The sequence below is a fragment of the Zonotrichia albicollis genome, chromosome 4, assembly GCF_047830755.1.
Source record: "Zonotrichia albicollis isolate bZonAlb1 chromosome 4, bZonAlb1.hap1, whole genome shotgun sequence".
Classification (NCBI taxonomy): Eukaryota; Metazoa; Chordata; class Aves; order Passeriformes; family Passerellidae; genus Zonotrichia; species Zonotrichia albicollis.
In genome coordinates, this window is record NC_133822.1 from 64,198,369 (window position 1) to 64,222,826 (window position 24,458).

Sequence of the window (24,458 nt, forward strand, 5' to 3'; positions counted from 1 at the left end):
GATTTTAATAGTATCATTGGAGAAGTAACGCACACAAATATCGGCATCAATGTACAGCCAAAAATCCTGGCAAAGCAATTTGTTCTTTTTTCAATTATGCTTTTTTAAATAGAGTTTTAAGTTGAAATTGATCTTTTAAATGCTTTCGTCATCAATAGGTTTAACAGAAGTCCTTTTTGTAGGACATCTAATTGTCATATAGGCATCACACGTAGGGTTTTTTTCAGTGGAAGCAATAGCAGTGCAGGATGAAGCAGTGGATAGCTGTGGTAGTCTGCCAGTGACTTGACTTCTTTTTTAATTCTGCCTTGCAGTGGAGGGAGAAATATTACAGTAACTGGAACTGGTTTTGAGCTCATCCAGTCTTTCTCATTGGTGATATATGCAGAGCGTCCAGAAGCAGGGAGGATGAATCAGAAAAAGGTATTTTACTTTCTTTTCCCCCAAAGGCATAACACTGCATGTACAACATATAATCTGTTCAAAAACTACATATGAACTTTCCCACTGGACTCCACTGGGCTTGGACTGAAATAAGGTTTGAACATATTTCTGAGTCTGTTCAGGATGTTCCTGTGGAAAGTCTCGACTTTCCTACCATCTTGCCTTACATTAATTTATACTTAGCAATATTCTGCTTTAAAATTCATTTCATTCAATATAGATAAGGATAAAAGATGTATTTCAGAATTTGAAACTGTTTGTTTTTTCTTTATCTTTCTTCTTCTTCTCCCCATGCAGCCATTAGCAGTTTGCCTGAAGCAGGATCTAAGTCTAGACAATGCAGAACACTCAGCTTTGCACAGTGTCTTTTCTTTCCTGACATCTCAATGAACCAAGTCTTCTTTTCTTTTTTTTTTTTTCATGCATATTCCACCTGCAACAGGCCACAAAAAATTGTGGAAAATAGCATTAAAAAAAACTCCTTCTTGCATCTTCTGTTAAGAGGAACTGACATTGCCAATAGTATCGATTTCCCCCTCTTCTAGTGAAGATCACAATTTATTTGATTTAGACCTAAAAGTGATCTTCCAGTAAGAACATTATAAGACTCTTGCTAAGGCTGGCTCTTCAGTGTAAGACTGTCTTGTGATCCATAAAGGGTTTGTAATGAGCATGTTTTGTATTATATGCATGATTCAACTTTTAGAGTATGCCAAAGCCAGCTGGATTGGGATACATTAGAACCCTATCCCTAAAGATTTTTAGGAGGAAAACTGACTACATTTTTAGGCCATAAACTTCAAAAGATAATTATCTTGATAATCTTGACTCCCAGGACAACCTAAAAGTCTATTTAGCATTCTTGACAGTGTTTATCAACATTTCTTACACCTCCTCTTATGTATACTCAACCTGTTAGCTTGAGTCAGCATTACCTATAGCATACATTCTTCTTTAAGACTTTGCAGACTACTCAGCTTTTCTAATGTTTTGGTTTGCTTTTACTTACATGAGAATATCAGAAATGTTGGGGAGAAGCTATCTAGTTGCATTGAGTTATGAAGTGATAAACAGAGGTGGTGATAGAATAAATATTGAGGGTTCCTATTAGTGTTGTTACCTGTGGTCGATGTTACTGAATGACTGAATGTGTCAGGGTAAAAACATTTGTTGAATTGGGGATGGAGAATGGGTGAACTGAGTTGTTACCTTGAGTAGTTAAGTAACAACTGTTGAATTTTATTCCAAAATTTCACTTAATGATTGTATTGAGATCCAGTGAGGTATCATATGGTGTAAGCAGAAAATAATCCACCCAAGCTACTCAAAGGTACAGAAGATGATCAGGATTAAGGGTGGCATGTTAACTTCCTAATCTAAGAGGAATTTGATGGTATCAGTCCAGTGGTAAAGAGCCATACAAATTGGAGGCAATGGAAACTGACCCATAGCCCAAGCTTCTTCTGCAGGCAACTGCTGGAATATAGTGATTTGATGATTTATTGCCATCAAATTTATTTCTTTTTTTTTTTTTTAATGTATTTTTGCTGTTTGGAGAGGATATAAATTTAGCAGTTTATTTCTATGGTCTAAAGTTATCAACAGTTAGGTACAGAAAGGAATCATACTCTAAAATGCGCATGTTCTTCTTCTTGTCTTGTTTCTTACAGTTTTATGGAAAGGTTGTTACAAGACTTAATGAAACCACGGTGGTTTTTTCTTCCCCACCAATACTGGAAGACCCAGAAAACTATAACATTACCACTGTTATTCTAATGGATCATTATAAATTGGTTGTAAAAAATGAGAGCCACTCCTTTGCCTATGTTGCAGACCCAACTTTTGAAAACTTCACAGATGGCATCAAAAAACAAGTCAACAAACTTATTAATGCAAAGGTAACTTGTCAAAAATTGGTGCTTGCTCATTTTGTCCTTGAAGCATGTATGGAATTTTTCTTTCTTTTTTTCTCAAAGCCTTAAGAAATGTTTAATGCCATACCCCAAATTCTTGGTAGAGTCCTTTATCTCTGCTAGATGATGAACATTGGCAGCTCCCCTTTCCTCGTCACACCCTTTCTCAGAAAGAGTTCCTATCTTTTTTAGCTGTTCTGTGGGTTTGCCGAGGATGCCCCCTCCTGCTGAGTCTGGCATTTGCATTTGGAAATGCCCTCCCCAACAGACGTCCTGGGAACTGGAAGGGGCATCTCATCTCACACCAGGAAGGAAGGGAGGGAAATCACATAATTCCCAACCACTCTGCTGTTCTGTAGGCTGCAGTGCAAATCATATCTGCTGCTGAAAGGGATCCAAATGGAAAGTTGCAATTCAGGATTTCTTGTCCCCCAAGACTTTGTGATGATAACTCAGCCTTTTATTTTCTGTCTAGGGCAGTAACCTGAACAAAGCCATGACAATTGATGAGGCCCAAGCTTTTGTGGGTGATGAGCCTTGCAATATAAAAACTCTGACTGAAACAGACTTATATTGTGAGCCACCAGAAGTACAGCCTCAGCCAAAGAAACGGCAGAAGAGAGATACCATCAATAACCTTCCCGAATTCATTGTACGTTACCTTTTCTGTGGAATTTAGTTTCATGTATCAATAACACTGTCACAGCGCCTCTTGGCTGAAGTAATTTGTTCTCCAAAGATGTTGTAGTACTGTGAAGAAACTCTTTGCAGTTCTTTCTTCCTCCAGCTTCTGCCTACTTCATAAAAGATGTCACATGAAAAGAGCAGTCTCAAGGATGCCAAATACCTTTATTATATAGAAATGTAGAACTCTAGCCAGACAGACTTGGGATTTTTCTTCCTCAGCTGAGCAAAATTAAATTACTTCATGGAATAAAGTGCTAGTGACCCAAAGTCAGTTTAAAATATTCCAAAGTAATTCCTTTGTTTGGAAGTTTGAGCTAGAAATTCACTTGTGAAAATTACTAAGAATTTAGAGTACAACTGAGAAGTGGACCACCTTACATTTGCACTTGTTGAGACAAATGTCTGTTTTTATCCAATTAGGTAAAATTTGGACTCCGGGAATGGATCCTTGGAAGGGTGGAATATGATAACCGTGTGACTGATATCCCACTGAATCTAATTTTGCCACTGGTACTTATTCCTATGATAGTAATCATTGGCATTTCTATCATCTGCTACAGGTAAGTTCTTCTAATTAGGTGCTTTTGTTTTCCTAAAGCTTTCAAGGTAATACCTGATTGTTTTCAGCTCAGTCTACAGAAACTATCTTCATCTTTTTTATGAGCTACAGAGTTTAGAAAAGGAGTTACAGCTGGAAATATGTATGAGCACCAATTTATTCCTCTCACGCCTGCCAAATTCCTTGGTGTCAGTCAGCCCAGTCCCTCCTTTATATATAAACACAATTGGTCCCAGGCTTCCCAAGTAAACAACTGCAGACTGAGTTGCACACATACCCTTTTGAAATGGCAGCTAAAATGGCATTTGTGGAGGAGAAAACTGATGGATAACTTATTCTGTATAAATACCCATGAACATTTAAGCTGCCTCAGTCAGCACTGTAGGTTTGAGCTGGATGGTTTTACCACAGAGTTGGTTTTGTTTTTCCAGCTAAATAACTCACGCACAAACTTCATTATTAATGTTGGAATTCATGCTTCATAAAGGGCCAGAATATATGTCTGTATTTCACTACTTATTCCAACTTTAAGGTTAGTAATGAGGGCCTCATACTGTCCCTCAGGAAGGGGTGGATTTCACTCTTATAGTACATATCAGTACAGCTGAAGCATGTGCTGTACAGTTCTTGTGAGCCTCCATCAAACCTTCTGAGTTTGAAAGCAGATGCTGTCCTGGGTGGCTTAGAGCCAGTACAGGACATGTTGCAAGCAATCCTTGCTCAAACTGACTTCCTGTACTTGATATATGATTGAAAGCATTTGTAGCTACTTCTTACTGGATTTTAAATTACTGGCCCAAGTGTGCTTTGAAGCAACCAGCCCATGAGAGTGCCAAGTCGCTTTACATGGAATGAAGATTTTGGCCACTGTTGCTTTTTTCTCGTCCATTCTCTTTCTGCTGTATTTTAAAAAAATCAAAGCCATGAAAATTTCTTCCATTCCTTGGGCTTCCCTCTTAGAGCTGTTGCAAATTATTTACTTTTGCATTTTGTAACTTTTTTTCATTCTTACCTCTGTTCCATAAAGACGCAAGAGCCAACAAGCAGAACGAGAGTATGAAAAAATTAAATCCCAACTTGAAGGCCTGGAGGAGAGTGTCAGAGACCGGTGCAAGAAGGAGTTCACAGGTATTACAGATATTTTCACTGCCGTGGGTCCTCTTCAGCAATCAAGACATGCTGGAGGAATGGTGCTAGCTCACTAAAACTGTCTTCTGGGAAGAAATAATCAATACATCTTAGTAGTCTTCATTACTGGCATTGACATAGAGCAGGTATTTTGCTGTTATGTATGAGAGAAGTAGATAAAATAAAATAGGTAGCTGAGATTATTAAAATAAATTGATTATTTTAGTCTAAAGGAAGAACAGTTAAAAATTGGGAGTAGAAACTAACTGAGATTGGGCTTACTTATTAATATGACTGGCCATTAACACAAAGATAAGAATGTTTTATAGTGACTAACAGTGCACTTAATATTTAGCACAATGACTGTGTGTGCAATGTATGCACATTAAAAACTGTTTTCAGGCTGCAAAATTTATTTGCAGCCATCAGCATACAAAGGGATGATTTGGTAAGCTCACAGGAAAAAAATAGCATTTTACTCTGTTCACCATGGGAAAACCTTAAGCTTGATTAGAGGAGCTAGCTAATTGTTCTGTGTAAATGTAGAGGCATCATCCCAAGGAAGGCAGCAGGATGTGTGAAGGCTCAGCATTTTACATGTTGGACTACTCATCACAAAGCTTAAATTAGGCATCTGAGTGCAAACTTTGCAAATATTGGCCTAAATGATTACCATGAAATGTCACCTCATTATCTGAATTATACTTGCTGTTGGGTCATGTTGAAATAATCTGTATTAAAAAAATAGACAGTGGCTAAAAAGCAAGATTGAATAAAACGGCAATTTCAGGTTAGAGTTTGACATTAATTTAAGAAGTTCTGAGTATCTCAAAGATTTTGGCCATGCTGGAAGCCTCCCTCAGTCTTGTTCTTTCTGGTATTTCTGGGATAGGATGTTCTTTACTTGTACAAGCTTGCTTTCTCTGGAAAACCAACTCCTTCCAGGTTCTGGACACTAACTAGAAGCAAATGTTTGAGTCAATCCCAAATAGGCTTCATTTCAAACTGTGAAACTTCATTTCAAATCCTCTCACAGTTCAAAAACATTTTGAACTGTGAGAGGATCTATCAAGGTTCTCCCTCCCTCTCTTCCCTCTCCCTGGGCACTTCATACCCATTTCTGAAAGGAGAAGGGGCAAGACTAGAGAGTTACACATTCCTACTACCTATTGGGTTGAAAGTTTCTTCTCTGCTCCACAAAGCACAAGCATTGGGGGAGTAGAATGCACATCCAAGGAGTTATCTAGTTACTAAACTACATCCACCTTGACTTCCAGTTAAATGAAACACTGAAGTCAAAGCACATTCTGGTTCCATACTGTGAAACCGTAATGTCAACAGCATAAAGTGCAAACTCTTTAAAATACACAAGAACAAAGATAGCCAAGGAAGGGGACAGCAGGAAGGAAGTTCTAATACCACACAGAGGGAAACAAGAAGATTCTTTGTCCCTCATCTTTTATGAATGCTATAAAATAAAGAGGCAAATAAATGAATAAGAGTAATAAAATTTCTGAGACAATAGGTCGCTATATTAATTAACATGGTGTTCCAATCAATCAGCAATATTGGGTAACTGGAAAACCTTCAGCTAGAGTAGCTGCTCCAAAGGATGATTCTCTAATTTTTGTCCCTTTTAAAAACTTCAGGCTTTTGAGTCCCACAGAAATATTTCCATTCATTTCAGTGAACCATTTAACCTTCTTCCTTTCTGCCATCCCCTTCCTTTTTATTAAATTAGCTTGCTTTACACTTTAAACTTCTCTTTCCTGGATTGCTGTGTTTTTAAAATAACTGTCTGTACTAACTGGACTCAGAGAGTATAGAATATGGATTGGGGAAAAAGAAAACTAAAACTAAAACAAGACAAAAAAATACTTCAATGTCTTTTTCTTGTTCTGTACTAAAAACCTACATTCATCTATATGAGCTCACTCAGATGCCATAAAGGCCTTTTTACAGATAGGCAACAACAAGGAAACAATCAGTGCTAAAGGCAGTTATCCTCATGTCACCATAGGATTAACTGTGGTTATAGTTAACAGGATGATTGTTAAAAATAGCAAGAGAAAATGTGAGATGAAATAAGTTTTTGCTGCTGAGTTGCTTTTTCACTATTACAAGGCACTCAAGGACCTTGTATTGCATTAAAAACCTGCAGAATTTTTAAACCGAACCATTGAACTACATTCCATATTGCAGATCTAATGATAGAGATGGAGGATCACACAAATGATATCAACGAAGCTGGAATTCCAGTACTAGACTACAAAACGTACACGGACAGAGTCTTCTTCTTGCCCTCCAAAGATGGAGAGAAGGATGTGATGATTACAGGAAAGCTGGATATTCCTGAGGCCAGGCGCCAGACCGTGGAGCAGGCTTTGTACCAGTTCTCCAACCTTCTCAACAGCAAATCATTTCTCATCAACGTGAGTACTGAACTAGATGCACCTTGTCTCTTAGCTAGGCACACCTGTGTATATGTGTTCAAGACAGCAGGTTTGCAAGCACAACTGAACAAAAATTAATAAAAATAAGTGTTTTTCATATGGTTCTGCTTTCACAGTAACCACTGCAGATATGTGGCATCACAGCCAGAGCTTCATGTTGTACCTCACACTTCTGTGCCAGATCATGTAACATGGAGTTAGCCAACTAACTAGTTAGCCCCACTGCAGGGGCTGTAAACAGCAGGTGTTTCCCAATCTGGCATAAAAACTGGTGTTACAAGTTTGGTTTAGCCTTTTAAGAAATGTGATCAGAGAGTGCTGATTCCATCCTGGCTCCTCACAGGAGTCACTTGTGGACAGCCATCTACCAGAATCTCTGCCCCAATGAAGGTAGAGGCTCCTCAAGTGGCCTATTCAACAAGACTGACGAGTGCTCACAGCTGCTCTGAAGAGACTTATAATTGCTCATTCTCAAAAACTGAAGCTCATTGTCAGACACCTAAATATAGATTTAGGCTTCTAGCTTTTTCTCCTTTTTTTTTTTTTTAATGAGAATCTAGTGCTCAGCTAGTTAATGGTAGAATTAGAGTTCATGGCAGATGAGAGCACATTTACAGGTGTACTTACATTAGTGTCTTTGTAATTTGATGTGAAAGGACTGGGAATTTGGGGGAGAGAGGAGTTGATTTTCTCTTTTAAAATTGTCACAGAACACTATTTTACATTTAATTAAAACGTACTTTTAGATAAGCTTTTAGAAAAGTATTTAGATAAGCTTTTAGAGAAGTATTCCTTAGGTCAGTCCAGTACATTGTATATCTAAAATTAAAATTTAGGCAACATTTTCATTTAAGTTCTTTCAAACTTCTGAAAACTTTTTGATTCAGCGGTTAGGAGATCTAGTGTTAAAATAATATTGCTTGTCTTCTTAGTGCAGACAAGTGTTGAGGTTCTTCAGAAACTTGACTTCATTTTACCTTTGTTTTTTTTTTTCCAGTTTATTCACACGCTGGAAAACCAAAGGGAGTTCTCTGCTCGAGCTAAAGTGTATTTTGCATCTTTACTGACTGTTGCTTTACATGGAAAATTAGAATACTACACTGACATCATGAGGACGCTGTTCTTAGAACTGATGGAGCAGTATGTTGTGGCCAAAAACCCAAAGCTGATGCTAAGAAGGTTTGAATGATTCTCATATTTTCTGTATGTCTCTGGCTTTCTGTAAATGTGTTTCTGTTGCAGTGTGACTGTGGTGAAATGCCAACTATCTGTAAAATCAGAAATAATTTGGCATAATAGCAGAAATAATAAAGCATATTAGCAAGACAAGCCCACCAGGAGTAGCTGTGGAAGGCGCCAGCAGAATGCGGGACAGGATTGCTTATACAAATACTGCAGTGTTGAAACACCTACCTTACTTTGAAATACCACACTGAACATTTAATTTACTTTTTAGTCTAACTTTATTCCAAATGATCTAGCATTTATACCACACATCACCTCCATAATGAGCACACACAGTCAGCTGCATAGTGCCTTCAATGAGGGCTTGCTCTAGTGTTTTAACCCAGCTGTTACTCCCAATAAATTTCAATAGATCTTGCTCTGTATATGTTGTAGGTTTGTAATCTGTAGGTTGTTTCCCAGTAACAGCACAACTGGGTTAAGTTTTTAGCTCTCACAGTGCAGACTCAATTTAAGATTTTGAATAAAGAATGTGTGCTTTTCAGCAGTGAGATGAAGGCACCTACTCAGGACTGATGAGCAATACAAAGCACTTATCCTAAAGCAAGTGTACGCTTTCAAGACTCTATAGGGAAATCATTGCATTAGGAGACTGAACGCAGTTAAGCATGTAAAAATATTATATTTCAAGCAAGCAGTGGTTGTTTTTGGTTTTTTTAAAACCTTGTCATTAAGTGCCCTTGCTATATTCAGGGTTGGTTATTTTTTTTTTTTCAGATCTGAAACGGTTGTTGAGAGAATGTTGTCTAACTGGATGTCTATTTGTTTATATCAGTACCTCAAGGTAAGAGTTGAAGTCTGTTGCCTGTGGGGTTTTTTTTTTTAACCAGTAATAATTAACAAAGCTGCACTTGGGTATGTCTTTTGATTTTGTTTTATTTCCTTTTCTTTACATAGGACAATGCTGGGGAGCCTCTTTATAAATTGTTCAAGGCTATCAAACACCAGGTAGAAAAAGGCCCAGTGGATGCTGTTCTGAAGAAAGCAAAGTATACACTGAACGACACAGGCTTACTGGGAGATGATGTAGAGTACACACAGTTGGTAAGCAAAGCATGATTAATAGATTATAAAATAATTTTTTATTTTAAAATTAATTCCTATAGTGTTAAGTCTGTACTCAGTTTTCTAGACTACTGTGAACTGCATAAAAACTCTGGTCATGGGCAGGATTGTCAGTAGTTTTACCAAAACAAGTCTCCAAGCAGGAAAACAAAATTGTAAAGTGTCTTTTAAAGTAAAATTCAAATCCTGCCAGTGCTGAATCCATTTCATTAAATCCCTTTCATAAATTTCAGTCGGTGTGAAAAGTGGTCAGGATGTTTGGCTCCTCCCATTTTCCCATCTAAATTCATTGGCAATTGATTTTTGCAGAATTCTTGCACTGCCTGAACTTCAGGTTTTCTCCCTTGTGATTGCTGCTGATCAGCATACTGAACAGCATTTTAGAGATCATTTTGTTAGTATACCAGATTGTGCTCCTCTGCAGTCCTGTGAGATGGTTCACAATCTCCAGAACACTTTATGAAACTCTTTCTACATTTTTTTCTGTGTAAGTCAAGATCTCTTGAACGTGGGCAGCCCAACTGGCATTGAAAGTTGATTATTTCCTCTCAGGGAAATAATTCCCTATAGTGCCTCTGCAGCCAGCTCTGGAGACCTGTGTTAGTTGCTTCAAGTGGGAAGAAATGGATATTCCTGGCAAGGGAACTCCCCTCTGAACTCAACCTTCCCCTCTATCTGACCACCAGTGCCATGGTCTAGTTCTTTTCTATTATGAATTCTACTTTAAGTTGATTCTATTCACTGTCAGAAATTTCAATCACCTTTCAAACATACTCCAGAACACAGATTCACTGTCCTTTTGGAAAAACTCAAGCAGCCCACTTCCTAGCTCTTCAGGGAGTGTAAAATCTAGTTTTACTCTTTCTGACAGTCTTGCTGGTTTTCTTCAGGGTACAGTGTAGTGAACATCAAAGATGCACAGGCTGTCCTTCAGAGACCAATTCATGAATTTTTTCCCTTTCTAACTTTTTTTTTATTGACATATTAGGAGTAATTTGTAGTTGTCTTCAACTGAGAAAGACGCAGTGACATATATGCAGCATGGAAAAGAAATTTAATAAAAAGTTTTATGATGTCCTTGGTTGGGGGGAAAAAATCACCATTTTATGTAATCTGACAGGATGTTGACGGGAGGGCCGATGGGAGAAGAGTTCAGTAGGACTTGCACTGATGGAGTCACCAGACTGTGACTTAGAGTAGCTGGATGGAGAATGTGCTGGGCGAGAAGAAATTTTAAGTTCAACTGATATTTTGGGGATTAGTTTAGGTACCATCTTTATAAGTGCTACCCATAGAAAACACACTGACTGGCAATGCTGGCTATAATTTCTGTTATGCATGGAAAACAAAATTTATTTGCACTGTACATCGTGTAAGTCCTAATGGCAATAATTCTTTATTTGGTCTGTTTCTTTTCATTTAAAAAAAGAACCTGCAATTAAGCTGTATGACTCAGTGTGAAGCAGAAAATTCATGAATGCAATCAGATGCGGGCACAACACACTTATTAGCTAGATATTAAACGTTAGAACATTGTACAGTAGCAGTATTTGGTCCAGACTTAGAGATTTCCCATCAAATAAATACTTTATGTATATGCATGAGTGGAAGTTGATGAGATGTATGTATATGTGTATATACATATGATAAAAGATAATGGAGGGGTACTATTGCCATTCGTTTTTGGGACCTTTGGCATGATGATGATGATGATGTGGTAACTCTGAACAGTTAGGGAGCATTTGTGCACCAGTGTAGGTTAAAGCATGAGTTAATTCCTTCACTTCTGCCTGAAAGTGAGACAAGGTGGGTAAGTACAGCACAGAGCAGTTGTCTGCTCTCTAATTGTTCTTATTTAAAAGATGAATCTGTTTTGCATCACTGGTTACACTGACATGCTGCATACTGAACCAGCAGCAAAATCATGTCTAATTACCATAAAGCTAATAGGAAAAGGAAGGTGAAATCTCATGATTAGTTTGAGCATTCTGTCAAGGGACAGTGCAATCATGTTTAATTTGACTGCCGTATGGCATAGCTTTTCTTCACTTTTTCAAAATGCCAGCCATGCAGGTTTATTTCTGAATGTGATGTGATAAATTCAGGCATCGTGGTTGGCAGGACTGTATGTGTCTGAGAGCTGCAGTGCTTCACATGTGCCTGGCCTCCTAAGTTACCTGACTGGCAAAAGACCCACAAGGGCTCTAAGCTCTAATACTGATTCAGCTAGTGAAAGAAAGAGGCTTTTTATAGTATCTATTTGGGGTTTTAATTTTTTTTTTCTGTCTGGGGAGGTATTCTGGCCATGGTTTTCTTATTTGTTTTTGTCTGTATTGAAACTGACACTTACATAGCAAAGCTTCTTTCAAAAAAAAATCTCTTTAGATTTAGCAAATTACAGGCTTTCAAGAAATTCTCTTTAACATGAAGAAAATCATGACAATACTATCAGAAAACAGTAATATTTAAAATGCTGGAACTAGCATAAGCTACTTAGACATATTCCCTGCAGGTGTTAGAGTTATTAGACAACAGTAGGCTGTAAATGAGGTACTCAAACACACAAGATGATAGAAATTACATTTATATGTACATACATATGTGTATATGTGTGTGTGTTTAATGAACAGCTGGTAACAGGAAGTGAAGTTTGGAGAGCTGAACTACTCACTGCTCATCAGTTGAGCCATGTTAAATTACCATATGTACAGAAGGAGTCTGCTCATCTTTAAAACCACTGCCATGAAGAGAGCATAAAGGAAGGCAAAAGCACATAATACTTGAGGAGTTCAACAAAGTACAGTTCAAATTATTATTGGGAACTCATGATATTTGGGCACTGCAATACTTGGCAATGCCCAAATACTTAGGATTACCAGGTTAAATGTGAAGCATGTAACAAGTCAGTGGTCCAACTGCTTTGTTCTTGTGTGTTTCTCTTTAATAACTCCCAAGACTTAATAATATTAGCATATTAGACATGACTAAATCTACTCTGTATCTTTTCTGTCTTGTCTTAGTGGGAGAAATTAACTGGAATTTATGATAGCTGGTTGGCTGCATAACAGCAAAAGATCCTTCAAATAATCTATACTCCCATTGCAAATACTGTTGCTGTGCAATAATCATTGCATGGTGAATTTCAGATACTGTTTGCATTGAAATCACCCAGAGGAACAGATTCAGAGGTAATTCAGCACTGATTTGCCTTAATAACCCGGTACATTCTTTTCTTCACAGACAGTTAATGTATATGTGCAGGAGGGAGGAAATGATTCCATACCTGTGAAAGTGCTCAACTGTGACACCATATCACAAGTGAAGGAAAAGATAATAGACCAAGTCTATCGAAACCTGCCGTGTTCTCAGTGGCCAAAAGCTGACAGTGTAGTTCTTGGTATGTAGTTACTTGTGATACTGTATTGAACAGCTGAGATCTGTTGTGTCACTTTGAATTTTCTGAAAAAAATGTCTGTAAGAGGATTTTATTGCTTGGTTATGGTTTGGTTTGTTGTTTTTGGTTGTTTGGGTTTTTTTTATGCTGAATTCTTGTCCAGCTGAATGCAAAAAAATACAGCATTTTACAGCAATCTGAATATGCTTTAAAAATTAATGTTTTCTTATGAGTTAGGTTTTTTTGACTCTTAAAGTTTTGGTATACTGTCATCAGCATTGCAAGAGCCTGTTAATGATTATTGGCACAAATGAATTTCATGTCTGACAGAGTCAGTATCTCAGGTACTAATTAATGTGATAATGACAGCATGGATAATTAACTGATGGAGAAGTAATGATGCAATTTCAGAAACTGGTACTGATTTTTAGTTGCCTTAATGATGGTTATTCAAAAGAATTACAACTTACAGGAACTGCACTTTTAGGAGATGATGTACCACTTAGTCTCTGAAATCATCCTCCTTGAAGGCTTTCAAAATAGCTGTTCTCTTCTTGACAAAAAAAAAAAGGAAATGGTGTTCCTTAAAATGCCTAATAGACTCAGAATTAAAGCTCCAATTGATTTTTTTTCAATATTTTCATTACTGCATTAATCTGAAAGTAGAAGATTAAATTCTTGCACTTCAGAAAATTCTAGTAAATCCCCTAAAATTGTCTTTTCTATTCCATGAAATCCTACTCTGTTTTGGACTGATAGCAGATCTTACTATATATATTTATTGAATTCTATGAGAAGGAATTTAAGTTTTTATGGATGATAGTCACAAGTTATATACATGGTTAGGAATAGTTCATGCAAACTTCTGTGATAAAGGCCAAATAATTAAGCAATAAAAACACACGTTGGAGTATGTGCTACATTACTTCTTCTGATGTTCCACAATGTGTCAGTGCATCTGTAAAACTTCCTTGGAGTAGTTTTTGTTTTGTTTTTGTTTTGTTTTGGGTTATTTTTTTGTATTGTATTTTTTTAATTGTTTTTTTCTCACTTGAATTGCCCCTTAGAATGGCGTCCAGGTTCTACTGCACAGATCCTCTCAGACTTGGATTTAACATCCCAAAGAGATGGCAGATGGAAACGTATCAACACACTAATGCATTACAATGTAAGGTGTTTTGAAAATATTGTTTACACCTGTTACCTGTTTTCTTGTAATAAATAAAATTTTTATTTGTTTATAGAGAAATTTCAGTGGTACATAGAGGTTGCCCAGAGAAGTTTTTAAAGAATCAAAACAAAAACACAGGTCTGGGTCTAGTCAGTAAAAGGTTTGGACTGTGAAAGGCTGGGTCTAGACATTCTGCCTAAGCATTTTATATAAAAACACAAAACCTAAATGCCAGTACTTTGGTTTCTTCAACACTGAAGTATCCAAATTCCATTTTGAACATTCAGCTTTTTGCTGGGCCTCGTATTCATCTTTTCTTTTCTTCACCACTTCCTACCCCTGAGAATTGTCTTTATCCTTGCTGTGCTACTAAATAGTTTTTGAGTTCTAGTTTGTCCAAAAGCCCAATCAGGAGAGCAGATGTTGATGTTGTTGTACTGTCTGTTTTAGGTTTCATACTGTGCACTCTACCACACACTTATCTTTCCTTTGTATGCTATTTATTGCTTTCTAACAACAGTTAATCCTGATTGGGAAAGTGAAAAGTTAGTTTTCCTTAAGAAAACAGGTCTGATTTTCATGATAAACCCCATTTTTGTCCAGAGGGTACCAACACCATGTTGAGGAACCACTTAAGCCTTAAAGATGCTCCTAATATTTCAGTAATCTCAGAGGAGCTGTTGATGGGATCTCTTAGAGATTGGGAGTCTGTTCTGAATTGCAGAGCCAGTTGTCCAAGGAGCCTAGGAAGCTTAGCATTTGCCATAGATTCCCTGCAACCAATCATAGAAACTCCAGTTTAAGTTTTAAGAGGTTCAGTAGCACATGATTCTATTGAAAAATATCTCTGTGTTTCTATTTCCAAAGGTCCGAGATGGTGCCACGCTCATCTTATCAAAAATGGGGGTTTCCCAGCAGCCAGAGGATAATCAGCAAGATGTCCCAGGGGAAAGTAAGTGTCTTGTGTCCTCCCTACCTCCCTAGATGACCAGAAGTCAAAACTCACATAGTGATGCTGCCATTTTGATTTTGTTTATCAAGCACTTCCATGAAGCTAGATATTCCCCACCAGACTACATAGAGTTTATTTGTTGTGTTGCCCACTGTACACTTGAAATGGTTTTATTTGCCCTCATTATAAAAGTCTTAAACCCTAGGGCTTTAATAATTGCTGTGAGTCCATACCCCAATTTAATAGAAAGCACTCTTATTAAACATTTCCTTACATATTTTGTTTTTTAATCACACTACATCTATACTCAAACTGTACATTTCATCTTCCCAGAGCTTTATCTCTTTTTCTCTTTTCTAAAGCCTTTACTCATGTTCCTCTTCAAATTTCCTTCACTTCTTATTATACTGAGAATTAAATGCAGTATTCTAGATGAACCACAGTGGAGCCTCTGTGACATAATGACTCTGATATAATTTTTTGTAGCATTTCTTACAACTGTGTTGCCTTGCAAACTCATCTCTGTACCTCCAGATTTTGTCTCTCCCTTCCTTTTGAGTGATGTTTCACCAGCTATGCTAACTTGTTTTTTCCCAGGGCTTTTTAGTTGACTTTGATCATTCCATGCATTTTGTCTCTCTATTAGATGCACCATTTTTCACAATTCCTTTGCTCTTTTTGAGGTTTTCAATCCTCTGTAAGTGAGCATCAGGAATTTCATTGTAATGTTTCTTCTCTTTCACATCACTAATGCATCTGCTGCATAATTCTTGTATTGCTGTCTGCTATAGTATGCTGGACTTTGCAACACAGAAGAAACCTGTTAGCTTGCAACCCACTTAAAAGCTTTTACCATCTAGACCAATTTTCCATATTTCAAAATATCTTGAGACACAATATCCATTACAGCCTTGAATGCACTCAGATTTTTATGGCAATATTTACTTGTGAATATGTATTCTTTGTCACATGTATTTCCTTTACTGACTTCAGATGTTCAGTTTCTCTGGGGTTTTTTATCCTTATATTCAGTTATTTTTCATGAGGTAGAAGTTAGATTTATGGAACAATAATTGTTGAGATCATTCTTCCTCCCATGAACTCATTTGATATGCTTTTCTCTCTAGCACTGATTGCAAAGGCCATTACTTCACCTAATAGTTTCATTCCTTTAAACAGATTTACTGATCTTAGATTTAATACATTTTGAGGGCTGGGCAGTTAAACAGGTTGGAAATAATATGCCAGAAATGTACATTTTTCAAAAATATGGGTCTCAGCTGATAGCTCTGACATATATGGCTGTGTAGCAGAAAGGTTCAGACTTTCATTTGTTTTGAGTGTTGGACAGGAAATTAAGATGGGCAGAATTACTTACTGTTTACTTCTTAGTCTGTCCTCCTGGATTCTTTCTTTTGTGACTTTTCCCACCAGAAAGAAGAGTCTTCTAATGGTCATGTGTACACTGCTGCTGCTGTCCTCACTCTTTTACTCCAAGTGCCTGGCATAGCTGGCCAGGCAGTGACTGTTCTGTCACAGCAGGTGCCAACCCAGCATGTTAACTTAAAAAGCCATCCAGTTTAATACAGAAGGCAGTGGAGTGCAGCCCAGCAAGGTGCTGATTCCTAGTCCCTGTTCAGTGTGGCTGCACTGGTGGCTGGGGCCAGGGTCACTTCACCTCTAAATGAGTGGAGTGGACTGTGAATGCAGCCTGGTGGTGCCCTTAACTTGCTTTGCTTTCTGGATATAGAATAGTGGTCAGCCTTCTGTTCTGCACTGCCAACCTTCATCCTCCTCACCTCTCCACTCCTGTGGCAGGCAGTAGAGGACCAGATCACATGTTTTTCTTTTTTTCTTAGGTTAGATTTTTTTCCTTTCCTTCTTCTCTGCAATTATATCATTCAATATGATTCAGTATGATGAAGCTCTTTGAACAAGCATAATCTATCTGTACTCCAAGGTGAATTCATTAGTTATCTGTGTGGCATGCTAAATTGTAAAGGAAAAGCAGACCTGTGGGGACAGTGCTGTCACACAGGGGCTCTTGCATGTTAGAGAAAAGTCTGCAGAGAATTCAGACCCCAAAGTATCAAGTGCTAACAGCTTCCACCGTGTTTCTTCTCTATACCTGTCTTGCGTCATGGTAGTGTACAAATTTGGGATGGCAGTGTTTCATGCCAAGCTACCCTGCTTTCTTTAGCACTGTAAGGTCCTCAGAGCTATCTGGTGCCAGCTTGTTCTCTTGGAAAGCTATAAAATGTTACAGAGCTGGTACAAAGTGAGAGCCTGCTGTGACCATGATTTGTGAGACACTGTATAAAAGGGAGAGGAGAGGATCAGAGGCTTCCCCTCCCACACATACACATTTATATGGCACAGGGATTTACAGGGTTTGAATAAACAGAAATCCTATCCTGACTATGAATGAGGCTTGTGACGAAGTGGATTTCCTTTTATTCAGTCTCATTAACTTGCACCTTCTGCATTGAGAAGTGTCAGCTGAAGCCATTGACTGTCAGCCAAAGTAGGAGGCTTTGCACCGACCGAAAATGTAAAACCATGTTCAGAGATGTTGCTCTAAATCCTGGCATTGCTTCTGTGCTGCTTTTATTCAGAGCTTTTAACAGGAAGACACTGGAAGCTGGAGATTGTGACAAATTAAATGCAGCATCTTTTGCTTCAGGAGACAATAAATGCAGTTACTAATTTGTATCAAGAAGGAGAATGGTTCCAGTGATTTCATACTAGTATTTCTGTACTGAACTATAAACCAAAACAACACATTCTGTTGTTTTGGGTGTTTTTTCCTGATATTATGTTTTGGGGGTTTTTTGTTTGTTTTGTTGGGTGGTGGGGTTTTTTTTCCTTTTTTAATTATGAATAAAAATAGACACAGGGTTGCAGATCAGAAATACTAATTAGCAGATCTGTTAGGGCAGCCCTTCCTCCATCTCTATGGAACACTATTCATGAGGTAGGGGAGACTGGAAAGAAGATAATTTGCTGCAGGTCACTCAAGAGGAAAGGGGCTGCATTGTCTCATGTTTACATCATGGTTCCTACCACTGTAATTAGTCAGCACAGTCAATTTTTGCCATTAACACTCCCCCCAACACCCCAATAATTATTTTATATTGGCCAAAGAATGTCCAAGGACCAAGATAAAGAGCTCAGGGGGAAGCATTTGACCCCCTGGACACAATCTTCTTCCTGCTTACAGCTTGATGCTTAGTGCAACTAAGGAGCTAAAAAGGAGGTATTTCCCCCTATCTTTTATTTTCTTTATTTCCTGCTTTCCCATTGAGGAAAATATTGTCTCATAAAACTGTTATTTTCCCATAGTAACCATGTTTCTAACATGTTTTCTTGGTCCATGTTCTGAATTTCTCTTCCTCTTTCTTCCTGCTATTTATAGCAATGAAGTGAGATCTTCGGGTTGCAGAAGTTCATCTGCTTGAGCTGTAGTCTCTTGATTCTTACTCTCCTATGAAATAACTACTATTCCACTAGTAGCCAATTCTGCTGTTGCTAAACAAACATAGACCAAGCTCAGCTGCGTCTAAGAGCCAGTGATCTCAGTGGAAACCACTTTAGCAGTTTCCTCTTCTGTCCAAAGTTAAACTGGACCATCTACCATCAGGAGGGCAAAGAGAGAATGAATTCCTTTGATTCAAAGCAGGAAGCAGGAGTGTACTAAAGAACTGACATAAGGCTGGAATATAGTTTCTGGTCTAACTGCGTGATTTGATCTGTTAATTTCCAAAAGTGAATAACAGGGATTGCAAAAGAAATTCCATACTTCATGCCCAGCAGTGGTTCTTACTGTACTGGCAGATGATTGCTATGAATGGCATCTATTGTGAAATCACAACTGCTTCAAAATAAAGTGATAGCTTTTATTTTTTCTGGCTTCATTCACATGAACTTCCAGGTTGAATTAAGGACTCTCAAAGGACAATGTGGGATTTATATTTCTTCCCTACCTTGTTAAAAAGAAGTAAATGTCCCAGAGGGCTGCATAACTAATGCTTTTCATGAGAGTATATAAAGGAGTTTCAAGCAAAAGTGTTGGCTTAGCCAGATTACTCTTAAATGTTATTTTCCCCTGTGATGTAAAATATTGAATGTACATGCAAACTGGGAAATTCAGTGTAGCTGTTGAGGAACTTAGTTAATTGACTATTATGGTCAAAGTTAATGCAATTAAAAACTGATATTTTGTGCTGTAACTGGGATTCAGTTACGTTAGAGGTGTATATTAAGGCATAAAACTTAGCGGAATGCAAAATAATTTGTACCGTGGGGCTGAATCACAATTTTTATGGGAAAAATAACTTTCATATTTTTAAGATGTCAATAATTTTAAATATACTGATTCAATAACTTCCACTGGAAAAGCACCATTGCTTTTAGGGACTATGCCAAGTAGATGCAAAAGTTCAGGAATTAAAGGAACAAGCAAAACCAGATTTGAAAGTGACACAGAAACCCTTTTCAAGGAATATTAATGGCAAGTTAATTGTATCATCTCTTTTAGAACTGTCTGTAACAGAAGCTCCTTAGGCATGGAGTTTGAGCAATAGTGTGATGCTGAAATGCAAAACTGCTTTTATGCACTGTGTGTTGTTGGTCCAAGCCCTGGCACTGGGTGCAGGGCCAAGCCCCAGGCAGCACAGAGAGGCACTGTGACCATCCATTATCATCCAAGGGCTTACTCCTGTTTCTGCTTTATTGTAACAGACTTGATGTGAGTCTCTCCCTCTGGTTTAAACTATGAATACTGACAAACAATTTTTTTAAAAATCTTATTAGAATGTATATGAATTTGCTTCAGTCATTATCTCTGGCTGCTGGAGTTCATGTAATCTCAGGGAAGGGATGTATTTTTCCTCCACTCAGCTACAAAGTCAAGTGGTGCTTATCAAATAGTGATAAAAGGAAAGTTTGAACTGAGGTACCATACTTTGACCTCAGCAAGAGGAGTAAAGATGTGAATTGTAATGGTTTTACTGAGAGAAAAGGTTGTACCAGGAATAGGCTGCAATTTGTATTTCTGTGGTGGCTATGGGGTCAGATCTAGCTAAGATTCTATAACTTGATCGTGTCTTTGAGAATTCACAAAGAAGAAAAGAACTTAATTGTGTTAACCCCAAAGCATACACATACTGTGTTTACATGACTGTTGTGATTTAGGAATGGTATTATCCAATTTACTCTTCTGCCACTCCAAGCCATGCCCTGCTTGCTCATTTGCCCCTCCACCTCCCCCTCCCCTGCACTGGGATGGAGAGGACAATGGGAGACACAAAAGGTAAAAATCATGGGCTGAGATAACAATTTACTGAAAACAGCAAAGAGATGAGAAAAGAAAACTAATGACAGTGGATGTAAGAAAAGAAACATTATTGCTCACCATAGAAACCCCCAACAGACAGTACCTGACTGCTCCCTCTGTTATGCTATTCCCACTGCTCCCTCCAGCCTGAAACTGGCATTACCCCACTTCTCCCTCCACACTTACTCCACTGGAAGGAACCCCTTCTCCCCAGAGGAAACTTCCTTCTCCCCACCTGTGATGATGACATTTAGAACAACCTCCATGTCCCAGCCATGACTCCTCCTGGCTACTGCAAAAATTATCCCTGTCCTGGCTTGAACCAGAACAATGACCAAATAGAAGTTTTCCTATTGTGTGATTCTTTCCTCACCCTTTGATCTTGACAAAAGCCAGTTTTTTTCAGCTCTGTGCCACTGGACATTTAGTACTTGAGTTGTGTATGTTGGACAGGAACAGAGTAATCTAGATCCCCTTGGCAAGGGGACAGGTATGTTAAGGACAGGGAACGTGTATATGTGTATATGATTACTTTGTGTTGCTGTTTTGGGGTTGGGTGTTTTTTATAATTATTGCAATTACTGTTTCTAGGGCATGCACTCCTGGAAGATGAAAACAAGGTCTGGCATCTAGTCCGGCCAGTGGATGAAATGGATGAAGGGAAATCAAAGCGGGGCAGTGTGAAGGAAAAAGAGAGGACCAAAGCTATTACAGAGATCTACCTGACCAGACTTCTTTCTGTGAAGGTAGGGCTCAGATGTGCTGTAGTTAACTTTACTTCTACAGATTTTGAGATACAACTGAGGCAATAGATGCAAATATTAGTCAGATGTTCATCTACAATATGGAATATGTGCTATGTACATACAAGCTGGTGTTGAGAGCTTCAAGTGATTAACATGCCCTGAGGAGCATTACTGGGAAAGAGATAATGTACAACTCCTGCTCAGAGCTGAGAACCATGATTGTGTGATCGTTAAATAAGGATTTTCCTTGCAAGACAAAGATGGATATTCTGCTCTGTGCCACCTGTTTAAATAATACTTTGTTGTTTTTTCTATTGAACTGAATGCTTTATAAACTCTTATATTTCCTTGTTCTTGTATGTGATCAATGTTCCAGTACAACCCAAAAAAAACCAAGTTTCCAAATAATAATAGTGCTTTTATAGAATTTTTAGTGCCTCTACTGCAGAATTGATAATGAGCAAAATAATTTTTTTAAATAATTCTCCATGGAGAAAGAATTAGAATTTAGAATAATGTGTTTAATGACCACAAAGCCAGGCTCCTTTTGTGAAAATGAAGTCAGTCTGGCTCCAGTTAAGGCCACTTATCCAAGCATGGAAGTGGATATGAAGGAAAGTCTTCAGATAGATGACAGACTCAGGATGAAGAACCAAAAAGATGCTTGCATCCCTTTCTTCTGATAATAAAGCCACTGTTTTGTATTCCCAATAACCATTTTATAGGTCATTACCAAGTCTGGAGCTTTACTGACTCATAAAATGTTGGTGAGGTGTTACAGCTGAGATCACAGCTACCCCTTCAGCCCTGGGACTTGTGTGTTCTGGCTGACAGCAGAATGTCTTAGAGCTCCTTGCCATCTGGGTCCCTTCCCTGTTTGGAGGCTGTCAGCTGGAGTCATGGTTGGGAAGAGGATGCAGCCCTTCAAAGGTCCCCGTAGGTCCAATCAGTTGGCTGGGGATGAGTTCTGTGTGGCCTCAACAGGGTCCTCTCTAAAACAAGGGGACAGTCGCTGAGGTTGCCATTGCTAAGATCCAGGCTGATGCCAGAATCCAACAACTTCTTGGACACTTCACTTCTGGACACTTCACTCCTTGGGCTCTGTGGATCCCATGAAGCTGAGTCAGACTGGATGTCTGATAAGGGCAAAAAGGGCAAATGCTCACTGGTACTTCTTCCTCTCAGTCTCTTTCTAAAAACTGCAGTGCTCTGCTGTCAGAGAAGCTGGATGTGGGAAGCTGCAAAACTATAAAAAAGTGGCTAAAAAGTATTTCATGTGGACAATGATACTGAAGGGTAAATGTAGCAACCATTTCCTGCTTCTTCTGTCAAGCAGAAGGCACACCTTGCTGTGCAAACCATAGGATCTCTGGTGAAGTCACAACCTTTGAGCCTAGAACATTAAATTGTGCTTTAGAAGGTCTTTACTGTGTTGGCAGTTTACAAAGTCACTGCTCCAAGAAATTGCTTGCTTTTTGTCACTCTTAGCCCTCAGGATAAAGGCCATCAGTGACAGCAGCTGGATTATGTCCATAGGAATAAAAGATGGTTAGTTCAGCTTGTAACACGAATGAAACTGATTTTTTAAAATTTGCTTTTAGGGGACACTTCAGCAGTTTGTAGATGACTTCTTTCACAGTGTGCTCAACTCAAACCATGTGGTACCACCAGCTGTGAAGTACTTCTTTGACTTTCTTGATGAACAAGCAGAAAAACATGACATCAAGGATGAAGATACCATTCACATCTGGAAAACAAATAGGTACAGTATGAACAGAGTCATTCATGTATTGCAGAGAAATAAGAGTATAATTCCCAGGCATATACTAACACTCTTACCATAAATCAAAGTAAATGTCATTTATAATCCTCAGAATTTTGAGATAATATGTTTGTGTGATGAAAAAGATTCCCTGTAAGCCTAAGAAGAGGCAAAAAATGAAACCAGTTTAGCTATGGGATTGTCACTGGCAGATTTACCGTGTTTTACTTTTTGTCTTTCCTCAGAGAAGAGGAGAGCAAGAGACAAATGGGACTAGATTTACCTGTCAAATCACAAAATCTAATACATACTACTTTATAGCTTCCCTGACCATGCATACATCCTTCCTTGCTCTTTTGGGGCACTAAAGATCCTTCTCATATGAGTTTTTCTGAGAGTGAAGAGTTGATTTTCAGGCATGGAACCCAGACAAGCTTGTATAAATATTGAAATATAAAATTAAACATCACTGTTGTGAGGAGATGAAAATGCAAAGCCCATACTTGATTTCATGTGATTTTCTTGTTGTAGAATATTTATTGTGTAAAAAGGATTATTTATCTTTTTCTTTGCTTTGTAGCCTGCCTCTTAGATTCTGGGTAAACATACTGAAAAATCCCCATTTCATCTTTGATGTTCATGTTCATGAAGTAGTGGATGCTTCCTTGTCAGTCATTGCACAGACTTTCATGGATGCTTGCACAAGAACAGAGCACAAATTAAGCAGAGTAAGTGATTTGCATTCTACATCCTGACTATGCTCATTTCTGACGAGACAAAGGGCATCCTCACAGACAATACCCATTCTCTGAGGAGATACAGCCTTGATCGTTTCTTTTTAGTTTTATAATGAAGTTAACATTTCATCACTTAACAGGTGGGTGAACTGTCAGTATTTCTGTGTAGTCTGCCAATTGATGCTATTGAAAAAGTAGCAAATAGCAACTGCTTTTATAAAAAGCATGTTTAAAAACGGAGTATTTCAGGTCCACGAATAATTTATCATCATCTAGCATTAATATGTTTGTAAAACTCAGCAGTAATACCATGTGTAAGCACCATCTTTTTATTAAATAATCCCACCTTTGTTAATAAGTATCCAAATGTTAATATCTGTTAAGCTCAAGTGTAGGTGAATATAAAGGCTTGATCCTATATTCTTGACTTTCTTTTGCTTCCTAGAAATGTTCATAAATAACTAAATTTTTCCATATTCTAAATTTTTCAGGATTCTCCGAGTAATAAATTACTTTATGCGAAAGAAATCTCTAACTATAAGAAAATGGTGGAAGAGTAAGTATCAACTCTTTTCATGATTTTTCAGTTTTTAGGATTTTAAGCCTCTGTAAGAGGAAAAGGGAATGCTGATATAGTCAAAGTCAGCTGTCAAATATTAAAAATTTTACACCCAAAGGTTTAAAGATGCCCTTGGTGGTGGCATTGGCAGAGTTGAAATGGAGCTCCATTAGGATCCAGCGCATATTCTTGTCTGTACAGACAGATGAATATTTAGGAGAAAATATGATCCTGTTTTCTGCAATTTGCTGCCCACGTGATCTGTCTAACAAATGCTGCACTTCCATAAGTCAGTAGAGACCAAATCC

The 24,458-nt window shown here is 38.1% G+C and overlaps 1 protein-coding gene across 10 annotated transcripts in view; it reads left to right on the forward strand.

Annotated features, from left to right (window-relative positions):
* Positions 1-24,458, forward strand: part of PLXNB2 (plexin B2) — a 250,888-nt gene that overhangs the window by 219,211 nt on the left and 7,219 nt on the right. For all 10 annotated transcript variants that reach the window (XM_026790282.2, XM_074539984.1, XM_026790283.2 and 7 more), the window contains 16 exons: positions 315-423; positions 2,115-2,342; positions 2,833-3,009; positions 3,465-3,604; positions 4,631-4,731; positions 6,934-7,163; positions 8,182-8,363; positions 9,147-9,213; positions 9,327-9,473; positions 12,735-12,891; positions 13,956-14,056; positions 14,927-15,011; positions 20,938-21,092; positions 22,694-22,854; positions 23,435-23,582; positions 24,083-24,147. In XM_026790282.2, the coding sequence (XP_026646083.2) occupies positions 315-423; positions 2,115-2,342; positions 2,833-3,009; positions 3,465-3,604; positions 4,631-4,731; positions 6,934-7,163; positions 8,182-8,363; positions 9,147-9,213; positions 9,327-9,473; positions 12,735-12,891; positions 13,956-14,056; positions 14,927-15,011; positions 20,938-21,092; positions 22,694-22,854; positions 23,435-23,582; positions 24,083-24,147 (2,253 nt within the window). The remainder of the gene's footprint in view (positions 1-314; positions 424-2,114; positions 2,343-2,832; positions 3,010-3,464; positions 3,605-4,630; positions 4,732-6,933; positions 7,164-8,181; positions 8,364-9,146; positions 9,214-9,326; positions 9,474-12,734; positions 12,892-13,955; positions 14,057-14,926; positions 15,012-20,937; positions 21,093-22,693; positions 22,855-23,434; positions 23,583-24,082; positions 24,148-24,458) is intronic.